General features: G+C 44.2%; 1 protein-coding gene across 4 annotated transcripts in view; it reads right to left on the bottom strand.

The window, feature by feature from the left end:
- Positions 1 to 18,296, bottom strand: part of ITGB8 (integrin subunit beta 8) — a 66,085-nt gene that overhangs the window by 8,915 nt on the left and 38,874 nt on the right. For 2 of the 4 annotated variants that reach the window (XR_002100988.1, XM_019534389.1), the window contains exons 9-11: positions 14,591 to 14,993; positions 11,424 to 11,649; positions 3,011 to 3,114 (exon numbers count right to left, since the gene is read on the bottom strand). Coding sequence is in view for 3 of the 4 variants with exons in the window: in XM_019534389.1 (XP_019389934.1) it covers positions 3,011 to 3,114; positions 11,424 to 11,649; positions 14,591 to 14,993 (733 nt within the window). In the remaining variant the exon portion in view is untranslated. Of the gene's footprint in view, positions 1 to 89; positions 710 to 803; positions 968 to 3,010; positions 3,115 to 11,423; positions 11,650 to 14,590; positions 14,994 to 18,296 lie in introns of those variants that run through there. The other 2 variants (XM_019534377.1, XM_019534369.1) reach the window with 2 other exon arrangements.

Below are 18,296 nucleotides of genomic sequence, written 5' to 3'. Positions count from 1 at the left end.
TTCAAAATACCAGTAGTAACTAAGCACTTATTTAATCCAGTCTTTTTTTTTTGTTAAAAGGAACTAAGAGGAAATCAGGATGCCAAAAGAGTAAAAGATCATTGCCAAAAGAGTACAAGATCATTGGAACTGGTATTAACTCTGAAATAAGTATAATAAAAACTACACTTGCTCTGTGTACAAGTACTCCCATATTTCCATCTACTCTGCTGCAATGTACAGCAATGTGTCACAGTTTTACCCATCCCACAGAGCACATCAGTACAGATACATGTAAAGTGAGATCAGTGCTTTGTCAGACACCTGTTCATATCTACATTCTATCCCATAACTAAATAAATTAGGTTACATTAAAGTGCTACACCAACACTAATGGTCTGAAACAGTAGTAATGCACATTTCTCTTTCAAAAATACAGCAGCTATAACTTCAAACATAGTCACATTAAGTGAATATGCTTACATGTCACTTACAGTATTCAACACAATCCATGACACAAAACAGTCAGTAAAGACTCTTACAAAGTAAAAAGATAACTTTTTTTTTAAAGTGTAAATGTAGGAAACAGATTTGCAGAAAACAGTCTTCAGAATTCACACTTGACAGATTCATTTAATCGTAACTTGCTGATGTCGATATTTAGGTCTTCTGGTTTGTCACGTCTGTATGTTACTGTTCTTGTACAAACAGTAGGCAAAAACATCTTATCCTTAAAGGAGAAGATACAATTTTTTTAACACAATTAGCTAACATTTATGCGCAAGAAAAAAGTGCTGAATATATTTTTCTCTAAAATCAGTTACCTTCTTTGTTGAAGATACTCTGTAATCAGCTGGGGACTTAATTTTATTGCTATTCCATTGTAGGATTATCTGCCTGATGATAAGTACATTAAGCAACCCAATCAGAAATGTTACTATTAAGATTATGACAAAGATTCTAAAGTAGTTTGGGTCAGAGAAACATTCTGCAATAAAAGGAAAACAGAAGCGTAAACCTAAAATACTGATAAGGTACAACCATTAAACAAACTGAATTTAACAACAGAGATTAACCTAGCACAGATTAATTCAACCAAATAAAACAAAAGAGTACTCTATTTACTGAAGTATATAAGGAAGGGGCAATTATTTGTATTATTATACATCAGATACTTTTAAAGTTGCTTTTATCAAAAAAAGTAATTCCAGCTAAGATGATGAATAGATCAATGGTTGTAACATTATTATTTATATTTCCATTACATTAATATCAAGAAGGCCTAACTAAGATGAAGCCCCATTTTGTCACGTCATAAAAATACACTGCAAGAAACAATCTCTGCCCAAAGCGCACAGTTTAAAGAGAATAAAAAAAGGTAGCTTCAACACTTCTTCAGAAAAGGCTGATCAAGTGAAAATCTAAGAAGTTTCAAAATGTAGTGTCTTCCGTAACTTGCGTCTGTGGAGCTCCCAGCCTGTTGCTGTTTTCAGAATGGGAGGGATGAAAGGGAGCAGAGGAAGTTCGGTCTGCAGTTTTTTCAGCCCCTGTGTCTATGCATAGCACCCCAGAGGTGGGAGGGCTCCAATTCACCTACCCCACCCTTCAGCATTGGCTGTGGGGGGAGCCCAAAAAGGAGCTCCCTCTGCTGCTTTTCTCCCTCTCTCTTATAAAAAAAAAGCAAGCACTGGCAGAAAGCCTGGCCACTACTATGGGAAACTGACTGCAGGCTCCCAGCCCACAACTAGATTCTCTTCTCTGCTAGAACCAACAGTGAACATCTGTTTGGACTGGTGTAATGTAACTCAGAACACTTTGCTGAAATTATTTTGAGTTACAGCTGGGAGCTGCACTTCTGTGTGCACACTGGAAGGTCATAAATGGTGCTGCCAGGCGCTCAATAGTTATCATCTTTTCACAGCAAATTTGACCTCTTCTGATTTATGATCGTTAATTGTAGAAGTGTCCATGGTGTATGATATTTCAGAAGATCCAAAAAGAGTGCTTGGAATTGGAAATTCATATTCATATTCAATCCATGTTCTATCTTTTATCTTAAATTGTAGTTGTACTGCCCTCCAAGTGTGTGGATTCGCTCAGAAGCCAGCTACATATTAAAACTGGTCTTAAGGGTAAGTTTGTAGTAGCAAAGGATGGCAACTCTGTCAAGGAACTTGAAATATTAAAGTTTTAAGAGATGACTGAGCTAAATGATGAAATATTTTCTATTTAGGTCAATCTGATCATATATTAAGAAAGAAAAAATATTTGTATGTTGTCCAACTTTTGTTATGTACAATATTTTTTAATTAAATCCAATAGTTCTAAGATTCCAAAATACAGATGTATCTATTTTTCTAACCTAGCAATACCAGTGATGAATAGAACCAATGTCTCCTGATTCCCAGTCCAGCACTGTTTTACTGGGCCCAGCTGTCTCTCACACCATTAAACTCTCTAGCTCCCTTTCAGAAGTCCCAACGACAATTGCTTTGTAACAGGCTTCTTTAAAATGGAAACGCACATACAAAATATGAATTGACAAGAAGTGATCACACTAATGATTTTCATGAAATTTGGGCCTTGAATGGGCTTTAGATGTTTTTATTAAAAGAAAACTACCCTTCACATGCTGTACACTTTAAAGGGACATTAAATTTTGTTTAAGCTATGTGCACTTCATTCGTTCATTTCTGGTACTGCTAAATAATGTAAACATATTCAAATTAATAATACAGACAAATACTTTAAGAGGTTTCTGTAAATATTTCTTCAAACGTTATTGACTAGGAGTTATTATGATTAGATATGACTACTCAAGGAGCTGGAAAATCTGATTTAGCATGCTTGGCAATCACGTTTCCTGTTATTATTTATCTTTTACTTTCCCTGAAGCAAAGAGTGAATTTTCTCTCTCTCCCTCCCTTGAACAAATCACAATATACTCGAGCAGAAACATACAACAGAGATAAATTTCACCATGAATCCTGATGAGTTTTCCTCTTGTTATCTGGGAAAGACTTTTACATACCTGAAGTTTTGTCACTATACGGCATCATATAAGCACATGAGGTTTTGCACTGGTCAAGTATAATCTGGGATACATTGTTGGAACGAGGGCAATGAACACAACTCCTGAAAACAAGCACACAGATATAATCACTTAAAAAAATCTAATTACTTTATTGCATTTTCCTTAGGAGATGAAATCAACAGAGTTCAGCATTCATTTCTGATAATGTTGCCCTGTTGCTTGAAAATCATTAGGCTATTTAGTAAAGTTTTCCACAATGATTTGGTGAAGTGAATACAATTAAATAGACATATGCTGGTTAAAGGCTCTGCTCTCCCCTAGCCTCAGTACTGCATTTCTTGTGCTTTGCCTCTCAAAGGGTGCGTCCAGATGAGTGCGCACATGCCTGTTGCCCTACCTCAAACCCCTTTGAGGTAGGGCAACAGGCATGTGCAGGAATGAAAAAATGTTCACCGCACCGCAAATCTAAAAAAACTGCTCCACAATAGAGCGGAGCAAGGCATGGTTCAAGACTGTGCCTGGAGCCAGTCCTCCAAAAGCGACACTCTGGTTTTGGCCAGAGCATCTCTTTTGTGTTCCTGCTGCCCTGACACTGTCCAAGGTAAGTTGGGGGGGTGATGAGGAGTGGCAGGGGGATGTGGGGGGGCGGGGGTTTGGAGAGTGATGGGGGGATGTCTCTGGGGCTGTCGGGGGAAGACCTGGCCCAGATCCCTGAAGCTCACTAGTCTGGCTTTGCACTAGAGTGGGTCACACAGCCCCCTGGAGCCCTGTGACATGCTCCGGTGCAAGGCCAGGCTAGGGAACCACATGGGGCTGGGCCAGGTCCTCACTCCTCCCCCCGCAGGCACAGAGGGCAGAGGCGGGAGCCAGCCGTGGGGCCCGGCCCATGCTGACAGGAGCTGGCACAGCATGCGGTTCCCATGTGCCATGTCCTGCCACCAGGCTGGGCCCTTCTTATAGCTGCAGAACTTGGCCCAGCGCGCGGCAACCACGCAGAACCAAGCCGGGTCCTGCTGGCCCTGGGGCTACTTGTGTTACCTGGCAGCTGGGCGGCATAAGCAGCCCCAAGGCCGGCAGGACCCGGCTCGGCTCTGAGAGGTCTCTGCGTGCCAGGCCAGGCCGGGGAACACGAGCTGCCTGGGGCCGGCAGGATGCAGCTCAGCTCCACACAGTCCCCATGCACTGGGCCGGGCCAGGCAGCACAAGCTGCATGGTCCCTGGGCGGCTCATGCTCCCCAGCCCGGTACACAGAGACCGCAAGGAGTCGAGCCGGGTCCTGTCAGCATGGGCTGGGCTCCAGGGCCAGCTCCTGCCTCTGCCCCCTGTGCCTGCGGGGGGGGGGTGAGGACCTTGCCCAGCCCCATGTGGCTCACTAATATTGCCTTGCAACAGAGCGGGCCACAGGGCTCTGGGAGGTGTGGCTCCTGTGCACACCTCCTGGAGCCATTTGAGCCGCTCCAGTGCAAAGCCAGACTAGCGAGCCTCAGGGACCTGGGCCCAGCCCACCTGGGCTGCAGAGAGGCCCCAGGACCCAGCTGGGCCTGGCACATGGTCCCCACGTGCCGCACCAGGTCCTGCTGCCACAAGACCAGCCCGACTGGGCAGCAAGAGCAGCCCCAGGGCCAGCAGAACTAGGCTGGGCTCAGCGTATGGTTCCCCCACTGCTGCTGTTAAAAATTAGTTACAGGCACTGGGCAGGGGAGGCTGGGGCTCTGTGGGGGATAAAGGCTGTGGCCCTCCAGGGAGGAGCTGAGACCCTGGGCGGGGGGGGCATTCCATGTGCTGTGTTGGGGGGGCTTCACCCTGTGGGGGCCAGGGGTCTCATCCCTAATGAGCAGCCCCCACACAACGTCCCCCACACCCACAGTGCCCCCAGCAATTGCCCCACTCCTACCCACAGACCAACTCACACCCCTCCACATCTACCCACCTGCCTTCCCCCACACCCCTCATCACCCCCTTTCTACAAACACCACTCCTCCCCATCACACACCCATCATGTATGAAGAAAACCAAAAGCACAGATCAACACATATAGGTATTCAGAATTTATCTTTTCATGATGATAGAGACACTGGTAGGCTTCCAAATTGCTTTAACACTGTAAATATACCAATAAAGCATTACCCAACTTATCACTGTCTCTCTCTCTTGTAAGATATATGTGTGCATGTATAGAGTGGTTTTTTTTGTTTTAAATGTGGAAGAACATGGATTTTGGGGTATTTTAAAAGATGGATTTGGGATGTTGCTGCAGCAGTCCAGCTGGCACAAGGGGTAGTGTCCCCAGGTATCAATTGGCTGGGCCCCAGAAGCATACCCAGGGGTCAACCCCCCCCAAAAACCCAAAACAAAACACCCTCAAACAAACCCCAAGCTGCTCCTTTGCAGTGCATAAAACAGCTGAATGTGCGGCATGTGGCGCCAGACGTAGATTCATAGAAATTAGGGCTGGAAGGGACCTCACCAGATCAATGGGTTCAGCCTCCTGCCCAAGGGGCAGGAAGTCAGCTGGGGTCAGATCACCCCAGCAAGATATGCATCCAAGTGCTTCTTAAAAGGTATACAGAGTAGGTGCTTGCACCACTTCTGGGGGGAGTCTATTCCAGACTCTGGAGTCTCAGATGGTAAAGAAGTTTTTCTTGATGTCCAGCCTAAAAAGGTCTTCCAGCAGTTTATAACCATTAGACCTTGTCTTTCCTTGGAGTACCCTGGTGAACAGACATTCTCACAGATTCCAATGCACATCCCTTATGTGCTCATAGGCTGCCACCAAGTCACCCATGAGCCTTCGCTTCTCTAGGCTTAGGAGTCCCATGACTCTCAGCCTTTCTTCATAAGTCCTGTTCTCTTGACCTCTAATCATGGATGTGGCTCTCCTCTGGACTCTCTCAAGCTTCTTCACATCCTTTGTAAAGCACCACATACCACATGGCCGTGCTCATCTGGATGAGGCCACACTAACTACTACTATGTTCCAAAAACAAGAGTGCTTCCGCACAGTCATGTTTAACCACAATTGTTTATGTTTAGTCTCATTTTCACCGATGAGTTGTTTTTTTTTATGCCTTTCCCAATTTCTAAAAGGGGCTTAATTTTTGTAGTGCTATCACTTTCATATGTTAAAATTCAGTACAGGCAACCTCTAAGTCATTCTGAGCTACTAATAAGTCAGTGGAAAAATTGCCACAATCACTCTAGAAGGATTTAAAACCTTTACATAACCAATATGACAGGACTCTCTTTACCTGTAGTAAGTTTCAGTGTAGCACACGTGGATATTGTGGCAGTGAGGAGCCACCACAGGCTCCTGAAGGGGAGAGGGGAATCCCCGCAGGTCCCAGACCCTGGAAACAGATCCCTGGCAAGGGCGACTTACCCTCTGCCAGACAGCCGGAGCAGGAGCCAGGACCGCGGCCGGAGCTGCAGCCGCGAGAGCCAGAATTACACCGGCTGTTTAATCAGCTGTTTCCCAAGTGGGAAACAGCTGGACCAATTGCGGCAGCCGCGCGGCAAAGTTGAAAAGCCCTGCCAGAACCAGGGCAGAGGAGAAGCCTGGGAGAGAGAGCACTGTTGCACAGCACGCTAGACATGCTGAGGCCCCAGTGAGGAAGAAGAGCAGCGCAGCCTGCACAGCTCCTGTAGGCCACGCAGGAGAAGCCTGTGATCCCCCTACAGGAGGCAGAGCAGGGGAAGCCCCCCAGTTCCCCGCTGAACGCCTGCTGAGGGAAGCCTTTAAACTCCCTGTAGGAAGCAGGGTGGAGGAGCCATTTGAGCCCCCTGGAGGAGGCCGGGGCCAAGGAGGTAGCTCCACAGCCCTCTGCTCTTCAGGGGAATATTTCTTCTTAAAAAACAAACAAACAAACAAAAATAAACAACCCCCCCCCCAAATCCAAGAGCTGAGAGAAGGCAGGCCGCGCTTTGAAGCCAGCTGCACCCACCTCAGGAGGGAGGAGGGCCAGCTGCATCCATGTCGACATGGGACCCCACCCAGAACAAGCTGCAGACAACCCCACAAGGCGAAGGACCCATTCTATGAACACCCATCCGGTTGGCGAGTGGACGGGGTGTAGGGGAGGCGGAGCTCCGTGGAACATTGTGCCAGACAAGTTGTGAGTACTGCTGTTTGTTGGCAGGCCCTTTCAGGAAGATCTCCACTGAACCCCCCTCTCTAGCTAGTTTAAACATCAACATCGTGGCGGACGAGTTGAGGGGCAGGGCTACGCACCTGGCAGACTGCACAACACATCAGGCCTCAACCATCAATATGAACATACAACTCACAAAGTTCTCAGCATGAATATCTCAGGCACAGGCCCTAGTAAAATCTGTGTCCCGGGAGGCAAAGTAATGCAGGGCACTCACCAACACCTTGGGATGAGAAGCACATGGGGCGGAAAGAGGAACCCGCACAGCTTGTTAGCCGCCTCTTTGTACAGTTGCAGCCAGTCAGTGACGTCAGCATCACACGCTGGCCGGCGAAAATAAAAATGGCAGCCACAGCTGCGGAGGGAGCGGATAGCCAGGAGATGGAGCTGCAGCTGATGCCAGCAGCAGAGCAGGCTCCAAGAACAGACCCTGAGGAGACTGACAAGCTGGAGGCGACGCTGTCTGGGGAAAAAGGAGCACCCCGTCGAAGACCCCTGCTGAACAACGGAGGAGTGACTGGCTGGCCGAGTGGAGGGAGTGGAAGTGGCACCTTTGAGCGCAGCAGGACAGGGCGCGGAGGACGACACGCCAAGGGGCGAAGACCCGGGAACTGCCCTGAAGGGGGTTACAATCGGGGCGGCGATCGCTGCCAGGGCCCAGGTGTTAAGTGATGGACTGGAGCTAGTCCGGGGAGTGACAAACTGGGCGGAGAGCCATCTCTCCCCTTAAGGGTTCAGGGACGGGGAATAGGTTATGGGTTGGTGTAGGTGTATTTGTTTTGTTTGGGCTACCCCGAGCAATGGGGCAGAGACCATAGGGATAGCGCCCTGTGGCGGGGCTGTAGGGAAGCCTTGGTAGGGGCCATAGTGGGGAAGATACCCCGTGGGACAGGATCGAGGAGTGAAGCGCTGCAGGGTCTGGCCTCTGGCTCAAGGACACGTAGCGGTGAACGTGACCTGCAGGGAAGACCGTGGATAACAGCTAGGCGGTTCACCTAAGGTGGCGTGAGGCCGGGGTGTAGAGGTGGTGGCCACCAAGGGACCCACTAACTGACCCTGCCTACTGAGGAACACCAAGACGTGACAGGAGACAACAGGGTTGGCAACGTGGTAGGAGAGAACCACCTCGACGACAAACCGGCCTGGAAGTGGTGTGACATCCGCTAGCAGACCAAAGTCGCCCAAGAGCGGCTAGTTGAAGCCTGGTGGTCACAATCTGAATAATTACACAGGTATAAACTTTTGATAAATGCCAGTTGTAGCAACCCCTCAGAAAATAAACAGGGGTGATCTTTAGATGGGAGATCAACTGTGCCAGGATGTGTCCCAGCCCAGCTGATCCACTTCACTGGCATTTACAGACTTTGTTTGGGGGTACTGTCCTGCAGGGTTGGCCCTTCAAGCTCCCAGGGCTTCAGCAGCCCAATGCTGCAAGATCCTGATAAACTGTAAAGCTGGGATGAAGCTAACAATGAAGTTCAGTGCTGACAAATGCAAGGTACTACAAATACAAATACAGAATGGGGGATATTTGGCTGGATGGCAGCACTATGGAGAGAGATCGGGGAGTCTTGGTAGATCACACATTGTTTTTGCCCTGATTTATGTTTAAGTAGTGTATATAGAGGCAACTGCATAGTAGCTCAAAATGAAGTCTTACGTTTGTATATTGTGTGTGTGGAGTTGGGGGGAGAGTGGGATGTTAGATATCAGGAGGCGCTACTTCACGGTCAGGGAGGTTAGGGTCTGGAACTAGCTTCCAAGAGAAGTGGTGCAGGCTCCTACCCTGGGGGTGTTTAAGAGAAGGGTTAGACGAACATCTTGCTGGGGTCATTTGACCCCAGTATTCTTTCCTGCCATGGCAGGGGGTCGGACTAGATGATCTGCTCAGGTCCCTTCCGACCCTAGAAACTATGAAACTATCACAGACTTAGTATAAATCTGCACTGTGATGCAGCCAGACAAAAGGCAAATATAGTTTTGGGATGCATCAATAGAAGCATTAGATGCAAAACACGGGAGATGATGGCACTGGTTAGGTCTCATCTAGAGTACTGTGTGCAGTTTTGGGCTACATATTTTAAAAAGATGTGAAGAAGTTAGAAAGGGTCCAGAAGTGGGTGACTAAAATAATAAATGGCTTGGAAAGCAAGCCATACAAGGACGGCCTAAAGTCCGTAGGCATGTTCAGTGCAAAAAAGACACTTAAGAGAGGATATGATAGTGGCCTTCAAATACGTGAAAGGCTGCCATAAAGAAGAGGGAAAACACTTTTTCTCTCTTACTGCAGAGGGTAGGATGTGGAACAATGGTTTAAAGTAGCTGTAAAGTAGGTTTAGATGGGAGATCAGGAAAATCTTCTTCACTGTTAGAATAGATTGGCTAGGGAAGTTGTGGACCATCACTAGAGGTGTTCAAGAAGAGGTTGAGGATGATCTAGGTGTTCATCTATGGGTATTTCCCATGCTTCTGGGCTTCCTGGTTGCTGCATGGGGCCAGAAGGGAATTCCCCCTCTCCATCTTTCCTGCTGCTACACATGTTGGGGTTCTTTAAAGCCTTCCTCAGAAGCACTGGGCATTGGCTGCAGCCAAAGCAAGGGATTTTGACTGCAGTCTGCCAATACACTTGCTGAGACTAGTCAAGTTGTCAAGAGTCACACACACAATCTTACAGAAGATAACATTTTAACAAAATTATAGATAAAAACAAATCATATATAAAAATAAAACATCTACTATAACATATTATAATTTTATTTAAAAACATTGTTTTTGCCCTGATTTATGTTTAAGTAGCGTATATAGCGGCAACTGCATAGTAGCTCAAAATGAAGTCTTACGTTTGTATATTGTGTGTGTGGAGTTGGGGGGAGAGTGGGATGTGTGTATGTCAGGTGTAGGGGTGTGTGTGTGGGGGGGATGCCTGTGCACTAAGTCCCAGGCTGGAGGCCATGGGAGGGGCAGGGGATACATGCAACAAAGTTTGCCTGGGTGGTGGAGGAGTAGTCCAGTCCATGCTCCCCTGTCCAGCCTGCAGCTGCCATCCACAGCACTTCAGAAAGAGCTGAGCCATGCTGTGCAACCACTGGCACACAATGACCCTGGCCCTGACCGACATGCACAGCTTCTCGGCAGGGCAACTCCCAGTGCAGCCACAGCTGCTTGGGTACTGCTTGACTCTTCCCACCTCAAACAACTCTTCCTCCTCCTCCCTGCCCTTGCCTCTTGCCCTTCTCTCTGAAGCTGGAGCCAGGAGGTTCCTGCCCCAGCACATGGGGCTTCAGGTCCCCACCACCTTCCACCCACTCAGCCTCCTGCAGGTGGCTGCTCATCACGCTGGGCAGGTGGAGTTGGTGCAAGATAGCCAGGAGCTGGAGCCCCGTGCACAGTGACAGGAGCCACTCAACTTCTGTTTCCCCTCACTCAGAGCAGTGCAGCAGAAGCAGCTGCTAGAGGCAGGGGAAAAAGCTTATGAAGGCATCACCTGAGCAGCTGCAGTGGAGCAGCCCTGCTGGGAAGCTGTGCTCACTGGCCGGGGCCATGTTGATGGGTGCAAGCGTGGTGCAGTGTGAATGGGCGGGTCTTAGCCCATGCAAAGTGCTGTGGGGGCAGCCACAGGCTGGATCCAATCAATTGGTGGGCTGGATCTGGCCCAGGGGCAGCATTTTGCCCACCCCTGGGCTAGAGGGACTTGCCCCACCACTAAGGATCAGGCTGATCATTATATGGAAGGAATTTTACCTTATGGGCAAATTGCTATGGACTGTGGGGGTTTCGCATTCTTCCTCTATCCCTGGGGGTGTGGTCCTTTTCCTGGGTTCTCTTGAGTGTATATTAACATCCTTTATAAAAACAAGGTGTTGATGGCTGTGGTCCCCATGCTTGACTATGTAGTTTTGCTAAAAGGTTAGACAATGCATATGTCAATGTTGGACTAGATGACCAATGGGGATTCTTTCCAGCTCTACTTCTCTAAGATTCTGTGAACTAATGCCACTTTAAAAATGTTTATGGTGGCAAAAGGGTGATGTCTGTTTGTGCCTTAATTGCCTACTGCAGACAGCTGTCTCAAAATCAGTATAGGTTACATCACTGTTAACAAGTTGTGTGGAAACACCATGAATTCTCAAGCAGAAAATCAAAACTTTAGATTTATATAGCGTAAAATTCTAATGAGTACAGCATGGGTCTGTCTGAACAGGACTATTCACAGATGGAACACATGGTTAGTAAATAGATTAGGTCTCGCATTAGAAACTTACCAGTTTTCATCACAGGCATTATTACAGTTTGGGCAATATTCACACAAGTGGCCAAAACTTCTTGGATCAGTGCACTCGCATTTTCCACACACACAGTGTCCTCTTCCACTGCAAATCTGGCCCTTTGAATTTATGCAGTGCTTTACTGATAATGATGAACACTGACAGTTTTCACCTTCCCAGCCATCGAAGCATTTACATTTACCAGCTTCACATTCACCATTACCTGCAACATCAGATAGTCATCAGTACATATGGTTTCAGTTAAAGACAGATAGATTGCTTTAATAGATACACATCATCACTGTCTGAGCTATAAGTAAGGCCTTTCATTCTAAGATAGCCACGTGCTTGTAACTTGCCAAAACTGTCAACATTCAAGCTGAAATTTGCCAATTTGGTCCACGCTTACTTGTTTATGTTTTCTGAAAGTCTGAGCAAAAGCCTTTACATGGATTTTTTCATAAAACGTTATGCGATATTTTTCTATGAGGGCCTTACTTTAAAGCTATTGGTGTTAAAAGAATACATTTAGCAAGGAGAAATTCATTTTGGTGGTTTACTAAGAGTTGCTACAATGTTTTATGGAGGGACAAAAAACAAAAACAAAAATAACTAATTCAGGTATCTGTGGCAGTTTGGCGTTTCTTTTTAGAAGACAGCATTGCAACAATAAAAGTGATGCAAGTATGAAAGGCCAGCACTGTGCAGGTGAGGGAATCTAATTTAAAATTTATAATAATAAAAAGAGTAATGAGCTTAGCTTCATTTCATGGGAATTTAAAATGTACACTCTGCAAGAGTGAAGTTGCCATAGAAAAGCCCTTACTTCCTTATAAATTTTTCATGTGAAAGCCTGGGGCTACTGAAAACATGTGCAAAGCACGTTTTACACATTGCAGCAGACTTGCACAGTTTCATTGTCTACGTTCTGATAATATCTAGCCACATTTTTCCAAAGAAATAAAGAGGATTATTATTATTTTTACACTTCTATTTCTGATGGGGGCAAAAGAAGGGACAAAAGGGCCCTAAGGAAAGGATTTTTCCTTGTTTTAATATATAAAGCAGTCATTTTCAACTTTTTTAGACTCAAGGCCCCCCTTGGAAAGTGCCAGCTCTTAGTTTTCATGTATTTTTTTGACTACAGAAAAATAATAGAGAAATTCAGATAAACCACAACAAGATAGCATGCTTTTAACACTATGAATTTCTATTTGAAATCTCTTGGTTTACCTTGTGAATTTTGTTTGCATGCCTAACAGTGCTAACATTACATTGTACCCTGTGGCACCCTGCTTGAAGATCACTGATATAAAAAATATGTTAAGAAACGGTAGTTAGGCATTCAGTAAATCAGGAAGTTAGAAGTAAACCTCAATTTTAATTATAATGCAGTGTTCAAGATACTCATGTATTATTATTTCTGCTTCACTTTGAGCAACTTTTTTCATAATAACTTTATAAAATACAGCATTCAGTGGAATTACTCCAAATGTACTCCCTTTAACTCTGAGTAAAGTTTGACCCTTAGCATACAGACACTGTAAAATGAAATGAAATAAATGAATGCATTCATTAAACAGGGAGCATAAAAACCCCTAAATCCTGAATATTTTTTTTCCAGATTTAAAGTCATTTCAAAGAATTGAATTTTTACTTTTATAAAAAAAAATAATTCTGGTAGACATATTGCAAAGTATCATTGCTATCTCTCTCTGTTAACATTGTTATACTACATTGACAAGTTCATGTAGCACAAATGCATAAATCATTTTCTCTATTAAAATAAAGGATTGAGCCCAATAGTAGAATGAAGGTTTTAGACAATAAATCAAAATCTCTTCTTTTTATGTATATTTCTCAAGCTGCACTCCATTTGGACAAGGTATTTTGAAGCACATTACAATATCTAACTGAAGATCACGCTCAAGTCTGACAGCACTAATTTGGGATGGTGTGAAATTATGTTATACTGTATATTCACTGTGCTTTACTATTTTACTCCATACTCATACTTAAAGCATCTGACACTACATTAGGGCTGTAGGTGAACTCAGGGTATACAATTAAGACTCAGATCTGAAAGCAAGTTTTCTTATAGTTTGGTGTCATTTACACAGAGACCAAAATGTCTTCTGAAATCATTAGGCATCTCTCCTCAGAAGCAAACAGTGATACATAAAGAGCAGCATGAGTCAAGTGTTTAAACTTCTGAGGGAGACAAGAATTGAAACCATTTTTAGATGGCGACTGAACCTGAGGAGGCAGCCAGCCAATATCATAGGCAGATCCTGGGCTAGCCGCCATTTTCATGGCTCTGATTGGCCAAGGGGCCCCAACAGTCCCACCTCTTCCAAAGATTGCCAGATGGCCCAAAACTGCAGCTTAATTATCGTGATTAAACTGGTAGAAGCCATTAATCCATGCATTATTAAGCTTCCTCGGGCTTCCCCAGGCTTCTCCAGGATAACTAAACAGCGGTTTTCGGACATCCACAAGTGGGGAGGCTGTACAAGCAGCTGCACCAGGGTCCCTCCCCTCTGCCATCCTCTCTTTCCTCTCCCGTCTATGTTCCAAGTTTCACACCCTTTTTTTGCTTGCTGGTAAGATTTTTTTTCCCAGCAAGCCCGGCCAAAATCACAGAGCCCACTGTTTTTAACAGAGCTCACATGATTTGTTTTCTGTAAAAAAAACAAAAAAACAAAAAAAAAATTGCACACCTGCGAATTTGGTAGGTCCCTACCAATCACATTTAGCATTTGCTCTAGGCAGTTATTATTCATGACACTTTAAAGAAACTCCCAGCCCCCATTCACCATGCACCCCTAAACCCAAAATGCTTATTGGTGCTTCTCAGTTCTCTTCACTGGCTGGACTGGGATCCTAGAAGCCTAACTTGGTCAAACTGAAACTTGGTCACATCTCCAGAGCAAGGACCCAGTACTTAACTGTAGGAATGCCTTAACAAAGGTATCTAAGACACCAATTTAATTAGCTTGGAAAAATTTTGATATATCAGAACTTCAGTTTCCATGGCTAGTGATTCATTCAGTTTTATTTTAAAAAGTATTTGACAATCATATTCATTATTAGTAAGATGTATACTCTGTACAACAGATGGTTGAAGGAGGGGAAAGGAAGTGCACTTAAATTCTAAAGCTTACCGGCACACAAAATTCCATGGTGATATGGGCAAGAGAAATCATCCATTTCACAGTATTTGCCATACACTTTGCCCAGCTTGCTTTTGTGACAGAAACATTTCCCACGTATACAATCTCCTTGACCACTGCAAACAAGCTGATTTTGGTGCATCTTGCACTTCTCAAAAGATGCATCTTCATTAGAACTGCAGTTAGTGGCTTTGCAATGGGACTTTTCCCCATCAAGAAAAGTTTCATCAGCACATACTTTTTTGTGCCTTGCACTGTCCTCACACAGACAGGCACAATTTCTATATATATTAATTATCGTGGTTTCATTGAAACCAATAGGCTTGAGTACTGCATATTTTTGTCCTCCAGTTGTAGTGCATCCTTTCATTGCAATGGATACATTGAAAAGCACCTAAGACAAAAATAAAGACTGCATTTATATATAAATATTATAGAAACATCTAAAGGCTCATCATGTTTGGCTTCTAAGACAAGCATGTATACTTTGGAATCGGTCATGTATGGCCTTTGCTACTAAAAGACTACTTACATTTCCCTCCGTACTTAGTTTCCACTGTTCAAAATATACCCTCCTCCTCAGTGTCACATATTGTTATGAGTTTATTAGCAGTACATGAGTGAGTGCTTCTCTTTATAACTTATCAATGAGATAGCAAACGTTTTTTTTTTTTTTTATAAGGGCTGTAGTCCAGAGAGAGAGAGATCTCTGTTTTCAGTTCACTTGTTACCAGGAAGCAGAAATCAGTGACTCATTTGGCATTCTTCCATCAGGAAGAGAGTCAGCTGGAGGGGATGATAGAGAAGGCATCCCATAAAGAGTGTCCAGCAGTGGGAGAGGTCTTGCATTCCCGTAACTTTCTTGTGATTATATATGGAAAAGCTCCTTGAAACTTATTTAAAAAAAAAAAAGTGCCATCAATGAAGAACTAGATGCCATGTAGTATTAGCATGGCCTAAACTAATTAGCTCTACTGAAAAGCAGGCAGTGTTGTTTTGGTGGCTACAGAGCAGCAAGCGAGAAGAGAGATAGATGGAGAGCCGAGAACATGGAAGGCTAGAGTAGCAACTTTCAGGTATGCTACAAATCCCTTCAAACTGACTTTTCTGATTTTCTTTTTGTTTTTCTGCATTCATTTTTTGGAATATGCCACCCTGCCACTGAACAGGTATCTATGGCTATGAGAAGCCCAGGAAGCTCCAAAAGTGATAGAACAAGCTGCCTCCTAATTTTTGTCTCATAAATAAACCATAGTAATGACATGCTCTTCTTGTTGACTTCTTGCTTAAGGGGTCTGCAGCAAGCTCAGAAGTTTATGGCAAGACACTGAAGAAATGGAAACATTTCATGCAAACAACTGAAAGGAGATATGTCTAATGTACTGCTTCTGCATGACACTTGCCCACATACCCATTTGTGCACCACAGAGGCATTGTTTGGATGGACTGCCATCCTAGAAAATGAAGGACAGAATATGAGAGCAACATTTTTTGAATGACAGCAAAGTGATGGAAGCTGTGTGACAATGGTTGAGCAAAAAGGACAAGGTCTTTTAGAAGATTGGGATACCCATGTTTACTAGTAGAAAAAGGCCTTTGATGTAGAAGGCTACAATGAAAAATATTTGTGTGTTCAGTGACAATGTACACATTCTCTATGCAAATTCCAATTATTATTATTTTCGAATAATGTTTGGCTGAGCAAAAAACTTTTGACTGGCCCTCAAACTTTATACCAGATTCAGGAATTTTTAGAGTCAGTGCTACCCTTTTTTCGATGGATTGAATTAACTGCTTATGAAAGGTACTAGCTGCTCAATGGGCTGACTGGAAAGAGAAGATTGGTGGTACTTGAGTTAATCAGAGTAGGATACACAAACAAAAAGAATGGATGCAAAACAATCTGTGGGAAAGGAATCAAAGCTCAGACATAGAAAAACAAGAAACTCTCTAATGTATTTAGGAAGTTAGGATTATCTACCAAGAAAATAAAACCATTCACTTTTGCTTCGCTTTCCTTCCCACATGATTGCCCTTCCCCGCTAGAGTAGGCTAGATTTTGTTTTGCCAGTGACCCTTTGTTGAGGCAGGCTAAAGAAAGCCTCAGTAATGACTCATGGACAACAGTAAAGAAGCTCTGTTCAGAATGATGTGCTTTTAAACCAGAAGGATATGATTTCTGCTTGTTTACTTATTACTTTCGCCCCTGTTTTCTTGGTGCAGGATGCGATAGTCCTGGGCTGCTCTCACACAGTATTAACACACTTCTAGGAAACAGCATGAATACTGCCACATATAATAACCAAGGCTAGCTGTGGTCTCTGTACTGTGAGGAGGTTATAGGTCTCTTCAGTATACAGTATAGTTTTGTTTCTAGTATGAAGAGAAAGGAAGAAGGATTAGACAATGAAAGGAATGCAAGAATTAAGAAAAAGCATTCTGCTGGTAAAAAAAAAGTTGTGAGGCAGATTTACTGTAAAAAAGGGTGGGAGAGTTAACTTCAAGGATGACTGATTTTCAGTTGCATCTAGCTTTAGAATTACACTTGGAATCTTTTACACTGAATTGGCTCAGCTTTTTTGAATTAAACAGAAACAAATATAAACATTTATTTTTCTGCTCATTAAGATTCCAATCCTACTGCTATGACGACGTGCATTGTAGCTGAGCTTAAATTAAAAAAAAACAAAAAAACCCCACAAAATCCTAGCAAGCCCATTTATAACCCCAGGAGCTAAGCTGCAATCAACCATGCAAATAAAATGTAAACAGTTGTGAGCTACATTCTAATTTCTGAATGTCACACTGTAAATCCATTGTTTTGTGACCGCCTATGTACATAGATACGAGTGACATCAGCTAAGCAGCTTGCCCAAAGCAAAATGAACAGAACTCCTTGACCTCCTACTTTAAAAAAACAGACTCCTTCCTGAAAAGCTAAATGAATTACTCTGCTAGTTCAAGTAGTGGAATAAATATATAAAATAAAGGACTCAGTAGAGAAGCTTTTGCATAAGGACACGTGCTTTTAATCAACAGGAAACAATTTTTTCCCCATGCATCTCATTTTCTTGGTGCAAGATGCTATAGTCCTAGAATCAATTCCATGAATAGGTATTACTAGCACAGATGGACATAAACCAGCCCATTACTTTTATTTGAAATATCCCAAGTTTCAAAATATACAGACCAATTACCATATTTACCCAAATCCAAGACAACTCTGAAATTAAGACAACCCCCCGATATTTACATTTTATACATGGAAAATGTATAAATTTGTTATACTTTTCCATGTACAGGATCTAATTATTGGAGGGTTGTTTTACATTTGCGCACCACACCACTGCAGTGGAGAAAGCAGTGGTAGGTGGTGGGAGAGATGGTAGAGGAACCAGAAGTGGAGCAGGCAGTGAGGGAGTCAAACAGCTTGCCGCCCCATACCTTGCCCCCTGAGGCCTGTCCTCTTGCACCACCTGCCCCTAGAGTACCTGCACTCCTTTCCCCCTTGCTACTTAACCCCCCACATGCTTGCACTCCATGTGTCCTCCCCTCAGTGAGTACACAGTCACTGCCCCCTCTGTCATCCCTCCTGACCTACCCCCACTGGCTGTGCTAACTCTCCAGCTCTGTCAGGCAACAGGTGCAGCTTGGACCCTGAACCCAGATTGTGGCCAGAGTGGCAGCAACCTCCGCC

The sequence above is a fragment of the Crocodylus porosus genome, unplaced genomic scaffold (assembly GCF_001723895.1).
Source record: "Crocodylus porosus isolate Cpor-Errol unplaced genomic scaffold, CroPor_comp1, whole genome shotgun sequence".
NCBI lineage: Eukaryota > Metazoa > Chordata > Crocodylia > Crocodylidae > Crocodylus > Crocodylus porosus.
The sequence above is the reverse complement of the archived record's forward strand: the minus strand, read 5'-3'. Positions and strand labels throughout refer to the sequence as shown.